Source organism: Triturus cristatus, chromosome 4_2, assembly GCF_964204655.1.
Source record: "Triturus cristatus chromosome 4_2, aTriCri1.1, whole genome shotgun sequence".
NCBI lineage: Eukaryota > Metazoa > Chordata > Amphibia > Caudata > Salamandridae > Triturus > Triturus cristatus.
The window spans coordinates 76,030,215-76,052,306 of record NC_140586.1 but is presented as its reverse complement, the minus strand read 5'-3'; the positions used below and the strand labels follow the sequence as shown (position 1 = coordinate 76,052,306).

Below are 22,092 nucleotides of genomic sequence, written 5' to 3'. Positions count from 1 at the left end.
AAAAAGAAAAAACAAGCACGGGAGTCCGCCCTTGTTTTTTTTTTTTTTTTCAAATTTTGCCGTGGTTCTGCGGATCCTCCACAAATTTGAAACTTTTAAAAAAAATGTTGTTCACCCCTTGCCATGTCCCAAAATGGCTGCCACCACTTTCTGGTTGAAGTGGTGGCAGTCAATCACAGTATTGCTAATGTCATGTGGATTTGTGGATCTACCGAAGTTGATTCACGTCCCTATATATACATGAAACTTTTTTTCTTTTATAGCTCCACAACTAGTGAACAGATTTACACCAAATTACAAAAAGAGATCTTTCTGGTCCAAGATCATCTGGATTTCTGCCAAATGTTGAGTAATTCTGTTCAGCAGTTAGGGCTATAGTTGTGTCTAAAATCCCTATGGGAAATTGCATGGGGAAAACGCACTTTGGGACCCCCCATTTTTCTCGCCCCCTGGTTTGCGAATCACCCCCAAAACTCCCCAGACAGCAGCTGAAGGGATTGGCATACTAGTTTTGAAAAATGTGTGTGTGTGAACAATGTAAGTGGGCCAAGAAATTAACATTGCTACGGCATTGTTGTGGATCCAGCCTCTGTAGCAGGTGAATGAGTGGAGCTCAAAAGTATGTTCAGTTCTGGGGGGCGGAGCTTGGCTCACAAAGAGAATGGCTGCCTGAGCCTAGAGCTCCGTTGCGCAGCGCCACTATCCGGCAACAATCCTGCCCCTCTACCGTCTGGATTCTGATTTAAACGCTGAGGCCCAAGAGCGGATACCAGCACGACCAATGAGGCGAAAAATCGGGACCCCGGGGGACGCTATGACCGCTGCTCGCCGGCTGACAGAGCGGAGGGCTGAAGCGGGCCGCCGCTCCCCGGGCTCTGGTGACGGAGACTGCCGGGCGACGTAGCTGTGCGTGCGGCTTGACTCTGGGCGAATTCCCAGCCCCCCGCATCGCCCTCGCAAAAAAAAAAAGGACTTGCAGAAGGGAGCCCATCGGCTGCGACTCAGCGAAGACATTGTGAGGGCTGCGGCAAAGCTATTGTAAGTAGCGGATGAGGAGCGCTTGAGCGGCGATTCGGGCAGCTACCGGTCCGAGTGTGGGCCCACCAATGCAATGCAGCGATGGAGGGGTGCTAAGGACCACGCCGCGCTGGCGAGATAAGCGGCTGCGTTCGCTGCCTCAGTGGATTGGTGACCTCGTCGTAGCTCTAACGAGCTGAGAGGTGGAAGCCCCCCCCCCCCCCGGTGCAGACAAGTACGGATACGTGGCGAGCCCGGGCGACGCCATCCACATAATGGGCGGGGCACCTGGGGATCGGCACGGAGCACACCACAGTTGACGCGGACAGGGTCCCCGGGGGAGGGAGGCCTCGCGGGAGCCATTTTAGCCGATGCCAAGGTGAAGCTGGCTGACTACCCGCAGGGGAGAGTTCGGTGCCGCTCTACGAACTGCCATTGGTGTCAGGTTGGGTCACGGAAGAGAGGACCTGGCCATTAAGTGGTGGAGATCTGTCTACGGCTGCCAATCTGCTGCGACGCATAAATCCTTGGTTGTAACGTGGCAGCTACGATCAGAGGAGCCGTGTCGCGGCGTAGCGCACGATGGGCAAGACCGACAAGATGCAGTCAAAACTAACTTTTGAGCAGAAGCGCCCCAAGTCCCAGGCTGCTACTGAGGGGGCGACCTGCAATGCGCCGGAGGAAGAACAGGACATCCGGAGCTTGTTGCTCTCTATGGAGAAGGGGCTGCAGACTGGCATAAACTCCTTGGGGGCCAAGATGGATGCCCTTTCGTACCGTATGGACCGCATGGCGGAGCGTTTGGACAAGCAGCGTTTGGTGGACATGGAGGAAGTGCAGACTGCGTCGGAGGCAGACCGCGTGAAGATGGGGCGACTCATGCAAGTGCTGCAGGATAAAATGGAGGATGTTGAGGCCCGCTCGCGGCGCTGCGACCTGCGCATCACGGGCCTGCCAGAGACGACGCCTAACCGACGGATGGAGGGCTACGTGGAGAAGTTGCTGGTCGAGCTGTTGGGTCAGGGAATATTCTCTACCATGTTTGTGGTGGAACGAGCGCACAGGTCCTTGGGCCTAGGCCTCCACCGGGTGCACCACCGCGACCGATTATAGCGAAATTACTGAGCTACCGTGACAGAGACGCGGCCCTGCGCGCGGCAAGGGAAAAGAAGACGCTGTCTTACGAGGGGTCGACCATTGCACTCTACCCGGATTTTACGGCTCGTGTCCAGGAGGTTAGGTGGCAGTTCATCCCGGCTAAAAAGCAAATGCGAGATATGGGACTGGACTATGCGATGCTTTACCCTGCCAAGCTGAGAGTTAATCGGCAGGGGAAAACTCATATTTTCCTCGATCCCAGTACACTGCAAAAGGCGCTAAATGACTGGAGCAAGGAGAGGCGACGAAGTCCAGAGAAGCAGCCGCAGGGGGACGAGGCGGAGAGCTCACTTGATCACCAGGACTAATGTCTGCAACTGAGAGCACTATGTGGTTGTTCCCTTGTGCTGCCGGGTTCCATTGATGGGGTGATGGCTGTAGGAGATTATGTGATTTTTTGTGTTGCTTTGTGGGGTGTACGTTATTGGGAAGCCCTGAGTTAGGGGCAGCGGCCGACGGCCTGCTAGCATTGCATGGGTGCGAGGCGGGGGAGCGGGCTAGCTTGCGGGACATTGGTGGGGGAACTACGGCGCATGGAGCATGGCTGGTTTGCTAAAGGTACACCTGGCGGCGGAGCTTGGGCCCGGCGTAACTATATATGGAGTTAGCTTTTGTCCCGACGATGGAGAGAGTGCTGGATTTTGGCGCTCGGAGGCTCGGACATGGTGCAGGGTGAATTCCCTTTATATACTGTGCACTGAGCGACCTCCGCCCGCGAGTGTATAACACAGTATCCAGGAGCTATTTGGTTGAGGGAGGGTAGGGGGAGGAGTGGGTAGTCCCTAGATAGGGAGCGGCATGGCCGAGTTGGGGGTGGTCTGCTGTGGGTGGGGCGTTTGGGAGGGGTGTTGTTTTGTTTTTGAGCCGAAAATAGTCCTGAGAGGTCCGTTTTTGTCCCTTGCCCGCTCTAGACACGATGTGAAGTAAGATACGAGCGATGTAAAGATGTACAGACAGGAGAGTCATGACGAGTGACGCCACGAGTGGGGGTCCGTTGGGCTCCTTCAGAGTAGTGACTTGGAACGTCAGGGGCCTTAATGATCACCGGAAGCTGCGCAAGGTGCTGCACTACCTTAATAGGCATAATATAGATGTGGCCTTCCTGCAGGAGACGCATCTCCCTAACCAGAGTCCCATGCTGCGCGCGAAAGGGGTGCTGGGGAATGCGTTAGCGGCTGGCTTCGCAACGCATGCTAGACGTGTCATGACTTGGACAAACCCTAGATCGGCTTATACGCTGCAGTTGGTGTCAGCGGATAGGGGGGCAGGTTCGTTATAACGCGCTGTCAGGGCAGAGGCCTGGATCTATTGTTAGTCAATGTTTATGGACTAAACTATGACTGCCCGGAATTTTATGAGTCCCGAGTCAACGTCATTAGGGGCTGCGGAGTGCCTCATATTTTGTGGGGAGGTGACTTCAACATGGTCAGACATCCGGGTCTAGATAGATCGGGGGGGCAGTGCAGAGGGCCGACCGCTGCAGTCAAGGTAGTTGACAGAGCTCTGATAAGTTTGGCATTAGCTGATGTCTGGAGAACGCTAAACCCGACGGAGGGGGGCTATACACATTATTCGGCATATCATGACCTCCACACGTGGATTGACTACTGGCTGGTGTCTGTGTCTCTTCTGCCGCAGATACATGCCTGCCAGGTTCTGCCGCGTACACTGTCGGACCACTCCCCTATACTGCTGACCCTCTCTATACCGAAGAAGACTATTCCGCCCTTTTCGTGGCGGTTCCCCCCTTATTCGCTGCTTGACCCCCTCTTTAGGGAGGAAATAGCGGAAGCAATAACAGGGTATTTTGACATCAACGCTGGTACAGTGGATAGTTTCCAAACGGTCTGGGAAGCCTTTAAGGTTTGCATCAGAGGGGTGGCCATGGCAAAGCACTCCGGGGTGCTACGTGACATCCGACGACGGTTGGCGGCCCTAGAGTGTAGACTGGGGGAATTGGAGGTTCGGCAGCAAAGAGAGGCAGGGGGTGATATTGCAGAGGAGTTGAAGAAAGTGCTGGCAGATTATCATGAGGTAGCAGATGCGGAGGTGAAGCATTTGGGGAAGTATGCTACTGCCAGGGTGTATGGGGAGGGAGAGAGACCCAGTTCCGTTCTCGCTAACATGTTGAGGGTTTGGAGAGGTAAGGCCAACATCACTAAGATCAGATCGGAAGGAGGGGAATTGCTAACTGATGAAATGGATATAGTTGAGCGCTGTAAGTCGTACTACGCTACGCTTTATGCCTCAAGACAGACTGACATGGATGATAGTATACGAGACTACCTAGATCATATACAATTGCCCTTCTTGTCCAACTCGCACAGGGAATTTCTGGCCCTCCCCATAGAGAAGGATGAAATATTACAAGCTCTAGCGGGCATGAAAGCGAACAGCGCGCCGGGAGCGGATGGCCTTACGGTCATGTTCTACAAAACTTTTATAGACTTGTTGCTCCCGCATATTTCGACTGTTCGATGATATATGCGTCAAGGGCCAGATGCCGCGCTCTATGTGCGAGGCTATCCTTGTGGCTATCCCCAAACCGGGGAAGCCTCCTGAGGAGTGCAGCTCATATCTGCCGCTCTCCCTGCTTAATGTAGATGCCAAGCTGTTTGCAAAGGTCTTGGCCACACGTCTGGCGTTGCTCACTCCGGAGCTGGTAGCCCCGGAACAGGCGGGGTTTGTACCGGGCAGGAACCTTACTTATAATTTGCGCACAGTGTTTGGTACTATTCAACATGTTCGGCCGGACTCTAAGGCGCTCGCGGTCTTCCTGGATATGGAGAAGGCGTTCGATTCTGTTGAGTGGGCCTTCATGAGCCAGGTTTTGACCAGAATGGGGTTGGGGCCGGTCTTCTTGCAGATGATTGGGGCGCTCCACAGGAGCCCTACTGCAAGAATACGACTCGGCGATAGGGTCTCTGATACGATTTCGATTACCAGAGGGACACGACAGTGGTGTCCCCTATCGCCCATCCTATATGCTATAGTTGCGGAGCCTTTGGCGTGCGCTTTACGGGAGTATCACGCCCTGAGGGGAGTGAGTTTCCCTACCTACAAGATTGTGGTCTCGACGTACGCAGACGATACCCTGCTGTATGTCCGAGACCCGGAGAATAATCTGTGCTGCGTGAGGTTGTACACTATGGAGCACTGTCTGGCTTGCGTGTTAATTGGTCCAAGTCTATAGCTTTCCCATTGACTCCGTCTACCACAGTTTTTGACATGGACTATCCGCTCCAGTGGTCTGACGACCCGGTCAGGTACCTGGGTATACAGTTGCATGCAGACTCTGAAATAGTACTGCGGGAAAATTACGGTAGGGCAATTGATAAGCTGGAAGATGACGTTGAGAATTGGATCGGCTGCCTTTGTCATTGGTAGGTAGAATATCAATCATGAAGATGGTGATATTGCCCCGCTTCCTATTTTTGTTTGCTAATATCCCTATTGTGCTGCCGCGCTCCTTTTTCGCTAGGCTTAATAAGTCCTTGCTGCGATTAGCGTGGGCGGGTAAGCAGGCGCGGGTCAGTTGGCGCGTGCTGACATTACCTTATTGTATGGGGGGTCTGGGTGCGCCAGACATGGAGCTGTACTACAGAGTGGCGCAGGGTGCGCAGGCGCATAGCTGGATACATGGGGAGGAGTCGGTCCCTTATCTCAAGCTGGAGAGATTGTTCGCGGACCCGCTACCCCTTCCGGCGATAATATGCGAGCCGTTGGACCGCAGGGTTGGTTTTCTGGACTCACTCAACTCTACTAGGCATGCTTGGCACTGTATATTACAGCAAACGGCTGGGGCATTATTATATTCACCATTGATGTCCTTGGAATGGGCGATGTGGCTTCATCCTTGCAGGGATACGGGAGTGACACGAGCCCTTCGAGAGCTTGGAGTCCATACGGTGGGTGAGCTGTTTGTAGATGGCACGGCTAAGACTTGGGACGAGGTGGCGGCGGCGGAGGCCCCTACTCAATTGCAACGCTTCCAATTCCATAGGGTGAGGGGGGCATTGAGACAGCAATTGGGAGATGATATGGCTGAACCCCCTGAGGTCCCGGAACTAACTTACCTCATTAAGAACAAAAGCCCACGCAGGTTGATATCTCAACTATACAGTATTGCGATGTCACAGAGGTCCAGGCAATACACCAAGGCTAGATTGGCGTGGCAAAGAGACTTGGATACTGTCATAGATGACGCCATGTGGTCGTACTGCTGCTTTGGCACTCGTAGGATCTCGCTTCACGGCAAGCATAGATTGATACACTTCAAATACATAAATAGAATCTATTACACGCCGGAGAGGCTGCATCGGTATGGCCTGAGAGAGGAGGCGTCATGTGACAGATGCGGCCATTCAGTAGCAGACTTCTATCATTTAGCGTGGGTTTGCCCAGGCATCTACAAATTCTGGGAAGCTATCTTTCAGGAGATAGGTAGAATAGCTACGCTGGAGCTTGCCCCAGACCCTGCTGTTGCACTTTTGGGCTACTCTAGGGGACTACCTAATGCGGCGCGGAGGCTTGTGGACATGGGACTCCTAGTGGCAAAGCGCAGGGTTGCGATGTGTTGGATGCGGGGACCTCTCCCAACAGTGGCACAGTGGGAGCGAGATGTACTGTACTGCTGCACGCAATCAGATACTTTTAGCGAACTACTTTCGCCGCGAAGCAGGCCAAAATATTTTTGGGGCCTATATGCGGAGTACCTAAGGAGGGACCGCAGGACAGCGGATACAGAGCTGGGGGTGGAAAACGAGGGTGATGCTGGGGGAGCTGTTGTCTAGCTAGCTCTTACGATAACTGTCATAAATGTGAGGTAACATTGGTATTGGGGAACGGATGTACCATCGGTGCAGATGGGGCGTAAAGACTCGGGATTTCACTACGGTCATTGCTGACATGCTGCTGAGTATAAAGTGTTTTGCAGTGGGGGGCGGCTTTATGTAGGGGGCTGCAATTCTGGATGGTGTATAGTGGTGTGTATTGGAAATGGATCGCGTTATCAGTAAAAAAATAAAATAAAAAAAATAAAAAGTATGTTCAGTTCTGTTGAGCATAGTAAAGACACAGCTTCATTTTTCCAACAATTTGTCTCAGGCCCCTACTGTTTTCTAGCATACTGCTGAGGGAAAAGAGAGCAGATTCTTTTGGCTGTGGTTTGTATGACTTAATCTTATGTTGGGTGCACCCTTGTATTCATTTCAAGAGTTCTGGACAAAAGAGGGCCCCTGTAAACTAATGATAGGAGATGACAAATCAGGAGAAAAAAAACAGTTCAGTAAACAAAAAAGACACTGTCTCTCCACTTATTTTTTCATCGGTATACGTCAATTCCCTAATATATATCTATTTCATGAGTCGGACATATTCAAAAAGATATTTAATTAAATCATACATTTATTTTATAATCTTTCTTTTTATACTTGTCATGCAAGATTCAAATACATAATCATTAGTGTATCGCATTGGAAATATACATATTTACATACATATATATTGGGCTCCTTGATCATTCCACAAACATCTAAAAAACCTACCCATACATCAATAGGGGAGAGGATGTGTTCTTAGGACTAGACTGCTGACTTTGGAGCTGGGATACCAAGGTCGAGCCTCGGGTCAATTCCACATCCTGTGATTCTGGGAAAATCACTTAATTTTCCCGTGCCTACCAAAAAAATGAATGTGTCCTTGTGTAACGTAACAGGTGCTCATCTAAAGCGCTCCAATACCTTCGGGTAAAGTTTGTGCTATATAAATTGGCATTAAAAAAAAAAATGCACTCAACCACATTCACTCAGAACCTACTCTGTAGAAACAATACCTAGAATCCCATATTAACATTTCATCAATTCATCACTCATCCTTATGTTTATCACTGCTGGTTTACATTAGGTTCAAACTAAATTTAATTTATTGATTTGTTGTAGTGCCTTCTTATCAACTGGATAAACAGAACAAGCATTGGTATAGCCAGTAGGTCTTGCCTTTGGGATCTTATGTGTTTAGCCAGAACTTTTGGCTATGTTGTAGAGCATTGTGGCTGCTGTGCATTATGTTGAAAAGTTATAATAAAAAGTGTTAAGCATTTTTGTTACCTTTACACAAACGAAGACGACATTATATGCAACTGAAAAAACCTGATTAAAAAAAGATTTTAAATAAAAAATGTCTTCTAGTTTTTTTGTACTTGCACTGCTGGCAACTTCTTCCTGCCTGTTCTCATGCTTGTTTGTTATAAGTTTTTTTGTTATGGGGGAGCGGGACATAAATAAGGGGGGATTGGAGGTTGGAAAACAGTAATTTAATTAGAACACGAGCAGCAAACGGACACTAGGGCAGAATCAACAGATGGCAGATTCCAAGGGCGGACTGACGTGATGCTTAGGTGGTGCGCTGATGCAAAATGGTGGTGGTGAATGATGTTTGGTGCTCAGGTGGTGACACTATATGGTGTGGATTGGAGGTACGTTGTGGATTGTGGAGTTGAAATATGTTGTTTGGTGCGTAATTATGTGGTGTGTATTGGAAATGTGTGGAGTTGGATTGTGTGGCCTGGAACTGAGTGAAATTATGTTTAGTGAAATTGTGTCATAGTGTGGAGTGCATTTATGTTGATTGGTGGTATGTGGTATAGAGTGCATTTATGTGGAGTGTATTTATGTTGCATTGAGTAGAGTGCAATTATGTGGCGTGTAATTATGTGGCACTAAGTGGTATTATGTGGAGTGTATTTAGGTTGCATTGAGTAGAGAGTAATTATGTGGTGTGTAATTATGTGGTACTGAGTGGTATGTGGAGTGTATTTATGTTGCATTTAGTAGAGTGTAATTATGTGGCGTGTAACTATGTGCCACTGTGGTATTATGTGGAGTGTATTTATGTTGCATTTAATAGAGTGTAATTATGTGACGTGTAATTATGTGGTACTGAGTGGTATTATGTTGAGTCTATTTATGTTGCATAGAGTGTCAATATGTGGCATGTAATTATGTGGCACTGAGTGGTATTATATGGAGTGTATTTATGTTGCATTGAGTAGAGTGTAATTATGTGGCGTCTAATAATGTGTTACTGTGGTATTATATGGAGTGTATTTATGTTGCATTTAATAGAGTGTTATTATGTGACGTGTAATTATGTGGTACTGAGTGGTATTATGTTGAGTCTATGTTGCATAGAGTGTCAATATGTGGCATGTAATTATGTGGCACTGAGTGGTATTATATGGAGTGTATTTATGTTGCATTGAGTAGAGTGTAGTTATGTGGCTTGTAATTATGTGGTACTGAGTGGTATGTGGGGTGTATTTGTTGCATTGAGTAGAGTGTAATTATGTGGCATGTAACTATGTCACACTAAGTGGTATTATGTGGAGTGTATTTATGTTGCTTTGAGTAGAGTGTAATTATGTGGTGTGAGAATTATGTGGCACTGAGTGGTATTATGTGGAGTGTATTTATGTTTCATTGAATAGAGTGTAATTGTGACATGCGATTATGTGGTACTCAGTGGTATTATGTGGAGTGTATTTATGTTGCATTGAGTAGGGAGTAATTATGTGGCGTGTAATTATGTGGCACTGAGTGGTATTATGGGGAGTGTATATTGTATTCAGTAAAGTAATTATGTGGCGTGTAATTATGTGGTACCGAGTGGTATTATTTGGAGTGTATGTTGCATTGAGTGCAGTATAATTATGTAGCATAGAATTATGTGGCACTGAGTGGTAGGAGTTTATGTTGCATTCAGTACATCGGACAAACCACATCTATAACTGAAATGTATTACATGACAGAAAATGTATTGTGCATAAATTGGAAAGTCAACAAAAGATAAAATGCCAGATGCATCAATAATGTCACTATTTTATGCAACCATGGTTCTCAATAAAATATGTTTGAAGAAAAAAAAATCCATTCAGTAGAGTTCAATTATGTGGCCTGTAATTATGTGGCACTGGGTGGTATTATTTGGAGTGTATGTTGCATTGAATGCAGTTTAATTATGTAGCATATAATTATGTGGCACTGTGTGGTATTATGTTGAGTGTATTTATGTTGCATTAAGTGGAGTGTAAATATGTGGTGTGTAATTATGTGGTACTGAGTGGTATTATATGGAGTGTATGTATGTTGCATTGAGTAGTGTAATTATGTGGTGTGTAAATATGTGGCACTGAGTAGTAATATTTGGAGTGCATGTTGCATTGAGTGCAATATAATTATGTAGCATATAATTATGTGGCACTGAGTGATATTTTGTGGAGTGTATGTTGCATTCAGTAGAGTGTAATTAAGTGACGTGTAATTATGTGGCACTGGGTGGTATTATTTGGAGTTTATGTTGCATTGAGTGCTGTGTAATTATGTAGCATATAATTATGTGGTACTTTGTGGAGTGTATGTTGCATTCAGTAGAGTGTAATTATGGGGCATGGAATTATGTGGCACTGAGTGTTATTTGGCGTGTATGGTGCATTGAGTGCAGTGTAATTATGTAGCATATAATTATGTGGCACTGTGTGGTATTATGTGGAGTGTATTTTTGATTCATTGAGTAGAGTGTAAGTATGTGGCGTGTAATTATATGGCACTGAGTGGTATTATGTTGAGTGTATTTATGTTGCATTGAGTAGAATGTAATTATGTGCCATGTAATTATGTGGTACTGAGTGGTATTATGGGAGTGTATGTTGTATTCAGTAGAGTGTAATTATGTGGTGTGTGAGTATGTGGCACTGAGTGGTATTATTTGGAGTGTATGTTGCATTGAGTGCAGTGAAAATATTTAGCATATAATTATGTGGCACTGAGTGGTATTGTGTGGAGTGTATGTTGCATTCAGTAGAGTGTAATTATGTGGTGTGTAATTTTGTGGCACTGAGTGGTATTATTTGGAGTGTATGTTGCACTGAGTGCAGTGTAATTATGTAGCATATAATTATGTGGCACTGAGTGGTATTGTGTGGGGGGCCTCCTGCCTCATACTGAGAAGAAAGGCTCTGGCAGTAAGAAAGTGATAAATCAATTTGTGCAGAAAATGTGCGCAGCAACAGATGGCACCGCAGAGAAGAGGGTGAATGCCTGCCATACCTTCAAGTAACACAAAAAACACAAGATAACCAGCACACCAGCGCTGACTGCCATCTGTTTCGCTTCTGCTCGCTCCTGAACACACTAGGCCAGGGGACAGAGAAGGCGGAACATGCACCTGCCTTGGACCAATTGCTTGCTGTCTTTCTTAGAAAGACCCACGCAAAGGCCAATTGCGGGTGATAAAAAAAACACACGCACAAGTGTGTGTTCAGGGTTTAAAAGCCCTTACTAGATGCCTCACAGAGCAGCGCATGCACGCTGGCTCAGGCGAGACCTAAAAATGTGTCCAATTCCGAGAGTCATGGTATTTTTGTGGGATAATATATCACTTTATGATAATATAAAGTTATTCATCTGTCGTCGTTTCCATCTCAGTAATCTTGTTTTACCTTGGAATTCTTTGGTACATCTCAGATATACCTTTTTTTTTTTTACTATTATTGGGGTAGCTACTGTGTACCTTCCCTATCCTTAGCCTAGCCCTTTACCTTTCATCTGTAACCCTACCAGTACAGTATCCTGGCCTAGCCCCGACCATAATACTTATCCCACCTGTGTCCCGCCCATTTTCTCTTCGATGGATTTTGTACTCCTGTTTTTATCACCCCTATATTTTTGTATACCGTGTTTTTCTCCCCCAAAAATATGTTGTTCTTGCAAATCTCTTTATGTGTCATCAGCATTGCATAGGCCTGCAATGCTCTATGAAGTACCCTATGTAGCTCTAATGTAACAACCTTAAACGTATTCTCACAAGTACTGCCCATTAAGCAAGAGACTGTGGTAGAGTGGTCACGACGATGTGGTGCAAGCTTGCAAGTACCGTAATCACGTATGTGTTTGCAGGATAAGTGGTACATGTTTGTAACAGAACCCAATGCCATACAGCCTTCACAAACAAAATGAAGCCCACTTCCTAAGCAATTGGCCACCACCCCGTCGGGAGATAAAAACTACATGAGGTTCTTGCAAGTCAATGCTCAACTGCAACATGGGCAGGGCCAGCCGGGGGTCCTCTCTACCAGCTCCTGGCTTCTTCGGATTTTCCCAAGTGCGTTAAATGTTGGAATTGCAATGCATGTTTTAAACTGATTTACCTTAATACCAAAGCGTGATTCCATGAATTGTACTGTACAATGCAATTCCATAGGACATTACCATGAATAAAATATGCAATTATATAGTGGGGCCAGGGTGCTCTCGCAGGAGGCCGCTTGCATGGTCTTGGGCCTTCCCTGATGGGTTAGGGAATTTTTGTCAAGCATTGCGTGTCTGCTTGTGATGATTGATTGCCACCTCTCTCTGTGCTTTTTTCATTCCCATAGATCTGTTTGCCCTTTAATACTTGTCACCAGTTCCCCTGCTCTCGCTCTTCTGTTTTCTTTTCCTTGTTTGTTCCTTCCCAGATTCATTTATATCTTCCAGTCATATCGTGTTATTTACTCCAGGCCACTTTTTTCCCTTCTCATTTGCACCGCTTTTTTTGCCTCGCTCAATCTCTTCTAGGAGTTTCTGTCACAAAGCTACCCTTGTTCTCGTGATTCCTTCTCTCCCTCCTTTTCTTTTTCCCGGGTATATTACTCTTTAATATTGTTCTACCTTACTTTATCACTTCCTTTCTGCTGTGCTTCCTTCCCCCTTGTTCCTCCAAGCTTCATCGCTTCTTTCCTATCTTTATTAATCCTTTCCTTCCTTCATTTCTCACTCCCTCCACCTTTAAAACTTTGCTATCTTCCCTTCTTCCTCCTACTCCAATTCTTCTTTGCCCTTCCTTCTCCCCTCCCTTCCTCCTACTTCATACCTCAGCTTCCCTTCCTCCTTTCTTCACCATACTTCCTCCCTACTTTCCACCCTCCTTTCATCCCACCCTCTCTCGCTTCCTTCTTTTCTCCTCTTCATTTTTTCCTGTCTTTCTCTCATTTTGTCTATCCCCGCCTCCTTTTTTCTCCCATTTGGCTCCCTTTTCCTTCTTCCTTATCGTCACTTTTTCCTTTATTCTCTTCCTATTTCTCTCTTCTCTGCATCCATCCTTTCACTTTTTCTCTTCCCTCCAGTTCCATCATTTTTTTCTTCCGTACTTTCTCTTTTTTTACCCCTACCCGAGTATCTCACAAACTTCCTGCTCCCCTTTTTTCTTTACTCACTTTCTTCTTATTTCGGCCATCCGTCACTCTCTCTTACTCTTTTGATACATAATTTTCATCTTCCTTTCTTTCCATTGCCTTCACTTCCTTCGCCTCTTCCCTGCCCCTTTATTTTTCCCTCCCCGTCCTAATCTTTCCTCGCACACTTTTCTCTGTGTTTGTTCTCCGTGCCATTTTACTTTTCTGTTATTTCGTTTCCCCGTCCCCTCTCTGTTGCAGACAGAAACACACACACCCTAGAGACACACACACACACACAATGGAAAGTTAATAAGACAGCGGTAAAGACACTGGATTTATTGAAATCAAAGTGTGCGGCAGGAGGGCGGAGGGGAGCGGGGAGGACGGGGCAGTGCTCTCTCTCTCTATGCAAAACTCAACTCTCTTGCAAAACTTTGTCTAAACTTTCACTTTCAGAGCGACGAGGCGGGGTTTCGCGGCAGCATGGAGTAGAGTGGAGCAGAGAGGGAGCCAGCGGCACTGCCAATGAGGCCTTCCAGCCCACAGAGCTCCGCGTGAATCCAGGCTCCTCGACCCGGCCTTCCAGGGCACCATGTACTCCCCTTACTGCCTCACCCAGGTAAAGACAAAGACCTCTTTCTTGCCTTTGTGTCCTTGTCCGTGCACAGCTGCTTTGTGGGCACCCTCGTGGACGAGGGATGTGGGTGCGGAATTTTCAGCCTTCCTCGGCAAATGTTTGCATGGCACCTTTCCAGCGTTGCACTTTTCTTACAGCTGGACATGCTGTAAGTCAGGCTTCTTGTTTCTTACTGTTGTATACTCGGAAGAAAGGCGATTTAGTTAGAGTTGAAATGATTAAAAACTTGAGGAAAAAGACAAATCGTGAGTATTAGCACCCAGGAAAATTTGAGCGGATTCGCCAGGTCTGCAGACTGTGATTGCAGAGTCTAGCACTGCTGGACTGCTAAACTGAAACTTTGTGCCCTTGGCACTTGTTGTGGGAGGTGAAATGAGGTCGCAGAGTTTGGTGCTAACCCCACGTGCGCTGCAGTTGTAGAGATGTTCACCACTGTCCAGCTTCGACTCCAATTCTGTACCAACCATTTTTTCCAAATTGTTCTATTTTTACCTCTCCGACACAGGAAAGAAACCTTTTCTTTCCTCAAGCTATGTAACTTCCCCAAATAAAATGTATTCACCAGCCGTTTTATACATATATGCTATATTTGTGTTTAAAGCTGTTGACATAGAACTATTGATACTATAACTAGAGGGAATTCTCCGTGTCACCTAGAGGCGAAAATGAATCCTCTGGTGCTTGTTTTGGGATGTATTATCTCTGAAATCTATTTTGTGAAGCAGATGTTTTTCAAAAGCATATATGTTTTACAATATCCTTAAGAATGTGCACGCTTCCGCCTGCAGTCTTGTCATTTCTGAGCTTTTGACATCATCCCCAATAGTGATTGTTTTTTATCAAGAGCTGCTAAGAGGATGTGTCACCTGTAGTTGAAGAGAGTGTAGTCTATTGTCATCGTTTGGAGCACAGCTAATCTCTGTTTAAGTGTGCCCATTTGCTCCGTCGCCATGGGGCGAAATGTATTATTTCCAAGATCGATCGTATGTATCCCGCTATTTACTCTATTTTATGCCCGTGGCAGATTGCAGTGGACGACTCCTAAATGCATTGCCGTGTCCCTGGATTGCACAATTTGCTTTCTGTTAAAATGTACTTGTCTCAGGGAAATGGTCTCCCATTGAATTCTGAGAGGATTGATTTGAAGCCAATTAATCTCTTGTTTTCGAGGCGTTGCTGACATCCAAATAGGTTGTTTTCTCCTAGATTAATTAAGGTAATGGTTAATGAAATCTGTGCGCTGTACCTCCTACCTTGAGAAGACAGTGAGGCAATACGCATCATGCCAGCAGGGTGTCAATAAACAGGGGGTGGAAGAGAAAAACTGAAGTCTAAAACTGTTTGGAAAGTTTCTTTTGTATTCTCCAAGATTACAAGCAAAATGGAATCGTTGGATACACTTGAGTATCCCTGCTATCTTAATATTTATTCTCTTGCTCTCTTATTTTATTTCTCTTATCTTAGTCTGAATTTCCTCTTCTATTTCCTTCGTGTAATCCTGTAAAATAAAATGCTATCGCTTACAGGCATATATATCTTGTCTGTTTTCTTTTCCCTTTGCCATGTTTCCTAACCACCTCATGTTATATATCCTTTTTAAGGTTTTGGCCATCCTGAAGCATTTATTATATTTTAATTTTGGTCAGACCAAAGTGGAAAAGGAGGACTCGGCCCCATGCATGCATTTTCTTTTATATTTTAGCTACATTCCTGAAACAGAATTGGTTGACTTATGTATTATTTTATCAAGGATGTTTTTACAGGACCTGTAATCAAAGTTTTATGCAGGTCTGAGGAAAGAGCAGAAAATAAAAGCCAGCCTGAGCACTGGCTGGTGAAAAGGAAACTAATAGGCTAAGAATAGCAAAGGCCTGAAGTGAAATTACTAACATGACAATGTGCCAATTTGTGATATTTTCTTTGTGTGCTTTTGAGAAAAGTAGATGTCCCTCTCTCATATAATATAAATGTGTGTGTATGTATATATATATATATATATATATATATATATATATATATATATATATACACACACACACACACATATACATATATATACTCATATATATGAGCAGAAGTACATGTATATACCATTGTAAATGTTTGGATGGATGTGCGTTTGTACATATATCTATGTGTGCGTGTATATATATGTATATATACATATATGTGTATCTGTGCATTTGCACATATATGTTTATATGTGTGTGTGTTTGTGTGTATGTATATATATATATATTTGCCTTATAGATGCTTATCCATACTTTGTACAGAAAAACCCCAACACACACTGCATAGGAGCTGTAGCCCCTTTGCAGTCCTCGTTAGATTTTACCAATAACCTTTGCACTGTTAGACAAAACAGCATCAAACTTCACCAGTAAGGGTGATTGACTTTTGTTGGATCCTGTAAAGCTCCTCTTAGATTGGTTAAGGGGATCAGTAGTTACAGAGGGGAGTTCAGAGCAGAGAGGCTTATATCAGATCTACATGTCGATTTTTTTGTGTGAGCTTTTTTAAAACGAATGTCATTTTATTCAGTAGTTTAGCGTTAGTTCTAAAATACTCTTTATATACATCTAGGCGAGAATGAAAAATTACCTGCTCACTTTCCAGAACTCTGCAACATACTTCATGATGATTCTTTTGAACTGCACTCTTTTATATTTGGCTATTCTGAAAGCTTGAAAACATCGTCCAGCATGAAATTAAAATTCATTCAATTAAATCAAAGATATGCTTGTTACATAATCACCATATATTAGGGTACCAGGATACAGTGGCCTAAATATTTCTGATGAAAAGATTTTGTCCTAAATTTCATTTACACAAATGTTGCCACATTTGAGATAGTTATATGTATTTGGCCATTATATTTGTCAGATCATATTTTTTGTCAGGATATTCTGTCCTACACCTCACCACAGAGAATTCAAGGTTTAAAACCAGAGGGTTAGAAAATGCCCTTATTTACCACAAAAAGTGTCTCTTTCATTGTTTCAAACTTGAATACAAATTTTGAGGACATCAAAGTTTGGTGGACCTCAAAGTGAAATTGAGGATTTTCTACTTTACTGTAATTACACTGTTACACAGACACTACATTTAACATACAACACTTCTTTGTGCTTGCATAAGTGTATTATTACAGAATTCCACAACTGGGCAGACAAGGCTTGCACTAAGAAAAATTACAGACAAATCTAAAAACTAAAATCATTCAAATTGACTAGTGAATGTCCCAACTGAACCATAAAGCCCCTGGTCAAACTTATTGAAATAAGCACGTTTTTGGAAACGTTATGATGAAATAGTGGAGAAGGTGGCTAAAATGGTCAATTTCAGAGGTTTTAGTTTTTAGATCTCATCATAACATTCTTTCATGTACGTTTGGTTAGTAAGAGGGAGAGTGGTTTGTGTGTGTATATTTATAACGGCATTGAAAATAAACATGACCCAATAAAATATGTTATTTACAAGATGTTTACAAAAAAGACACACTAACACGTTTATTACGTCAATGCAATTTTCAAATTCTGTAATATTACCACAATGCAGCTTAAATGCCTTAAGAAAAACAAAATTTCATTGTCTCCTAGATTCCGCTCTAGAATCTGTTCACATAAGAAAACAAATGGGGGTGTACTGGCAAGACTTAGTTATTGTGATTGTACCTCACTTCGTCGTTTTAACCCCTTGTGCTTTGGATGTGGCTGAATATTTTTGTCTATGTCTACTGCACATGAAAAAATCCTAAAACACTATATTGTTTATTACCATTGCTGATGTTGATGAAGGGTAAAAGCATTATGACCCTTTTCAAGCTTAGAAATTGTTCATTGTTTTTTTAGCAGTCTATTTGTGAAAGCAAAGCAAAACCTGGGCATTCGAAATCATTTATGGCACATTGTTAGCCAAACATTGCTGGGGTAGATTCAAAAATCTGTAAGCATAACCACGGAGTGATATTTAATCAAAACTCTATTATGAATACTGAACATTTCATTGTAATAAGGGCCCTTTGTTAAACCGGTCTTACAAGCAGTAGCTTCAACAATCCCTGATTTCTAAAGCTTTTGTCTTATTTTTACCACTATCAAACAGATAAAGCAGTATTACTTTACTGTTTTCGATAAACTTTTCCCTTTGAAAAGAAACAGTTTTCATGCCAATTGTACCAAAACACTCCCAAAAGAATTCCCGATAGGCACTGTCCCTCCCTCAACAGTTACAAATAAATAATATATTAATATGGACCCATTTGCCAACATTGTGTTGTTTTGTCACGTGTAGTAGTTCTAAACAAATATGTTTAACCAGAAGCAAGATTCAGAGGGCTAAATCTTTCATTGAGACAAAGTGACACTGAGTTGGCCTTCTGACTATTAGCAAAGTGTTTTCCTCTGCAAAGTAGAGTAACATGAATTATGTCTTAGCAATGATTTCACATGTAAATGTACTTTGTACAGTGGAAATAACATGTAATTTGATCTTTGCACCTTAGTAATGACTATGTCTGTGTTTACTAATACACTTGCTCTAAATATCTTGTCATTTGGCCACATTGTATTTTATCTGGATCCCCCCCCCCCGAAAAAAAAAGAAAAAAAGAAATAAATATTTACACACACACACACGCACACACACGAAGGGCCCAGCCCTTATGAATTTAGATGTGTAGGTTTATGAAAATCGCTTCGAGTTCTGGGGCCCCACAAAATTGCATTTGAAATATGGATGATTTAGCCTGAGTGAATTGGTTAAGGAAATGCAACAGCCAAAACTATGTTCTATTTCGAAAAATCATGATATTTTAGATATTTCAAGATGGCTGCCATGCTTGATGAAATATGTAGAGGTACGAGGAGGGAATAATGTTGTCCGCTTTCTATATAAACTTTCGAACAAGCCATCCAATAGAATCCATTGTTTTTAAATATGTCGTTTGACGTGGGATAGCTGACATTCACAATGGCCACAAGGCCGAAACGCGTTAGTCAGCTTTTGGTTGCACGCTGATTGATAGTAAAATAATGAATTAATCTGCAAAAGCCAGAGTGCCTGGCGTCTACTTGGTGTAATATATTAGACTTCTAGTAGAGTCCTGGCATGTCTCTGAAGGTTTTTGGTTTTTTCTTTAGTAAACATGACAATCAGGTGTTTACCAAGGCCCCCAGTATAAAATCACTGAGGCCCCCTAAGTGTAGTCAGGTTAATAATGACACCTAAAGTGCATCCCTCCTTTGCAGAATGGCGTCTAACCTTCTTTTTATCTTCCATTGAGCCTACTTAAAGACAGATCCCATTATCTTGTAAAGCAGAGTAGAACATTCTTTCCCATTGAGATCCCTATGATCAACAAGCAGCCATCCTTTTCATTACCAAGGGGACCTTGAAATGACTTACGAGTAATGCCAAGCAGTTGAACAACTAACTCTAAGCCAGTCAAGAAACCAAAAATACCTTGCTTTCAATAACTGTTAGAATATTTAAAGTCATTACCTAAAGTAATATTTTTATCACTTAAAAACATTGATTTTTCTTTTGAAAAACCTTAATTTCAGTTAACCATATTCCCAGCTACTGCAGTTATTACGAGACCTGTGTTTTGTTGTTTTCTGTCTTGGATTCTCTTGCTATTATATTGGTCAATATCTTTTATTATCCAGTCTGTAGACATCTTGCTATCCCAGTTGTCCTTAGACTCGTATAGGAGCTCTATATAACATTATTTACAAATAATAGTAAAGTTTGCAGACTATGTTTTGCAGTTTGCTGACTGCATATTATCTTTGCTATTACTATCACTTTTTTAAATAATAAATCAGGTTCTTGGATCAAGCAGGATTCGACTGCAATTTTGTGAAAATGGGGGTATGTCCACACACCACCGCAAAAGGTCCCCATATATCAGGCCAGTCCTATAGAGATGTTTGCAGACTCTCTCTGAACCCCATAATTGTGTGTGATACAGTCTCAGATGGAACCCCGGGTAAAGAGATTGAATATTAACATAGGTTTGCAAACTATAACAAACCAACTTGGTCTGTTTTTAGCGTTAAAATAATATGCACAGAATTCAAGGGTACAAATATGCTTACAATAGATAAATCACGATTTTTTCTAAATAACTGAGAATCACAAAATAGATCTATTTCGGGATTTGTCTGTAAGCTAAGGTCAAGTTAAATATTTCCCATAAATGTTTGCTGTACTAGAGAGTAAAAATGAATAAGGTGATTTCCTTTACAACCCCCCCAAAAAGGATGCTCATCAATAACTTTCAAAATGTTGAAGAGTGTGCGCCAAATATAAATGTAACAAACAAAACTGAATGGAGATAGTCACTGCCAAATCTGTATTACTGTATTGATTACCACTGTTGAGTGTGGCTAAGAGCCATCACTCCTGAGAGACCAAGCCTTGAGTGAGTCGTGATGCCACTACTTTCCCGCCATAGTTGCAATAGATAGCCTATCACTCGCTGCTCACCTATATGTATGGTTTATACCTCGCCGTTCATTTGGACACCTAAGTTATATTTCAGCAGACCCAGAACACATTCTCTTTGCATAGGCCCACGCTTTGAGTAGTCAGGGTTCATAGGTTGATTGTTCATAAGTCCCGAGTCTTCTTCCCTACATCGTGGTAATTATATCGGATTTTACATTTGCGCTGTAGCAATAAATGTCAGAATCTATGTTTATTACTGCATTTGCTCCAAATAAAATGTATTATTGAGCCACATTTATTTTCACTGGCATAGTATACATATATTTATGCCTTGGCAGTGAAAATAAAGAGGCCCAATAATACATTATGTATAACAAATGCAATAATAGCAGTGACATTTCATTCTTCTACAACAATTCAGAGAAACTGTTGTGAAAAAACTGTTTACCTCCTCACAGATTTACAATTACTTTATACAGAGAAACAGTTCTACTAACACGACCACTCTTCACTCTGATTTTACCACACTGCACATATTTATTCATTCTTGTTTTAGGGAAGAAAAACCTTGCTTGAAAAAAATACACATTACAAAGGACGTAGTGTAAGCCATATATGCAGAGGTGTAAAGTGTAATATGCAACAATGGTAATCGATAGCGTATTACTCTCTGCACAGTTATCTGTGTGTGTACGGAGGAGTACAGAGTAAAATATTGTATTTAGTTATTAACTCCATACTCAATATTTATTGCTCCATGCTCCGTTTCATGTAATTTATGAAGGGATTTTCTACAGCGTGATTCTGGCCTTACTTAGCTGTACTACAAGTGTATACGATTATGCTGTCAGCAACGCTTGAAATAAAACGTCAAATAAATACGATCAAGTTTACCCTAAACCCAAACAGAAGTCCTAGTTTTGCAGTGCATGGTTCTGGTATTTTATTGATTTTAGTTTATTTTCCGCGCTGCTTCCTGTGCTCCAGTCAGCCCTTTTGGAGCGCTCTGATAGGATGTGACAGCCTCCAAACTGTTCCTCGCAGGCCTAATTAAAAGAAAAGCATCTCTTCCTTTCCCATGGTGAGATGCATTTAAAGGCACTCAGTATATGTATGATATATTCTTTCCTTCATCTGTAGAGGCATCGATTTGCCCAGATTGGTGCACCACATCTTTCTCCCAAAGCACTTTTTAACTGTGCTACTAAGGAATGGCTTAGCTTGTGAAAAGTGACTTCCTGCTAAGCATTTTAAGAGTAACGAGGCACCTCAAACCTCTCGGGCCTCACCGAGATTGCTTCAGCAGCACATTTAACAAGCATTGGCAACTCCACCTACGCTGCTTATAACAAATAGTGCCTCTTCGCTTATTGGTGAGTTTAGGTGCTCAGTACCGCATCATACATGCACTCTGTTATTCATTTTTGCACTCATGCATCCATTCATCTACCCACTGAATCATTCTTACATTCATCTATAATAAATTACACATACAAACTCATCAAGAAGATGCATGATAAATTAAAATAAAAAAGTAGAAAAACGTGTCAAGCATATGCTTGTATTTAAGAAACAGCAAAAAAAATGAAACACAACTGTCAACGGCCATTTTGAA

At 43.2% G+C, this 22,092-nt stretch overlaps 1 protein-coding gene across 23 annotated transcripts in view; it reads left to right on the top strand.

Annotated features, from left to right (window-relative positions):
- NFIX (nuclear factor I X) overlaps positions 1-22,092 on the top strand; it is a 1,406,323-nt gene that overhangs the window by 468,314 nt on the left and 915,917 nt on the right. For all 23 annotated transcript variants that reach the window (XM_085600616.1, XM_085600591.1, XM_085600603.1 and 20 more), the window contains exon 2: positions 13,844-14,006. In XM_085600616.1, the coding sequence (XP_085456742.1) occupies positions 13,980-14,006 (27 nt within the window). In that variant the 5' untranslated portion in view covers positions 13,844-13,979. The remainder of the gene's footprint in view (positions 1-13,843; positions 14,007-22,092) is intronic.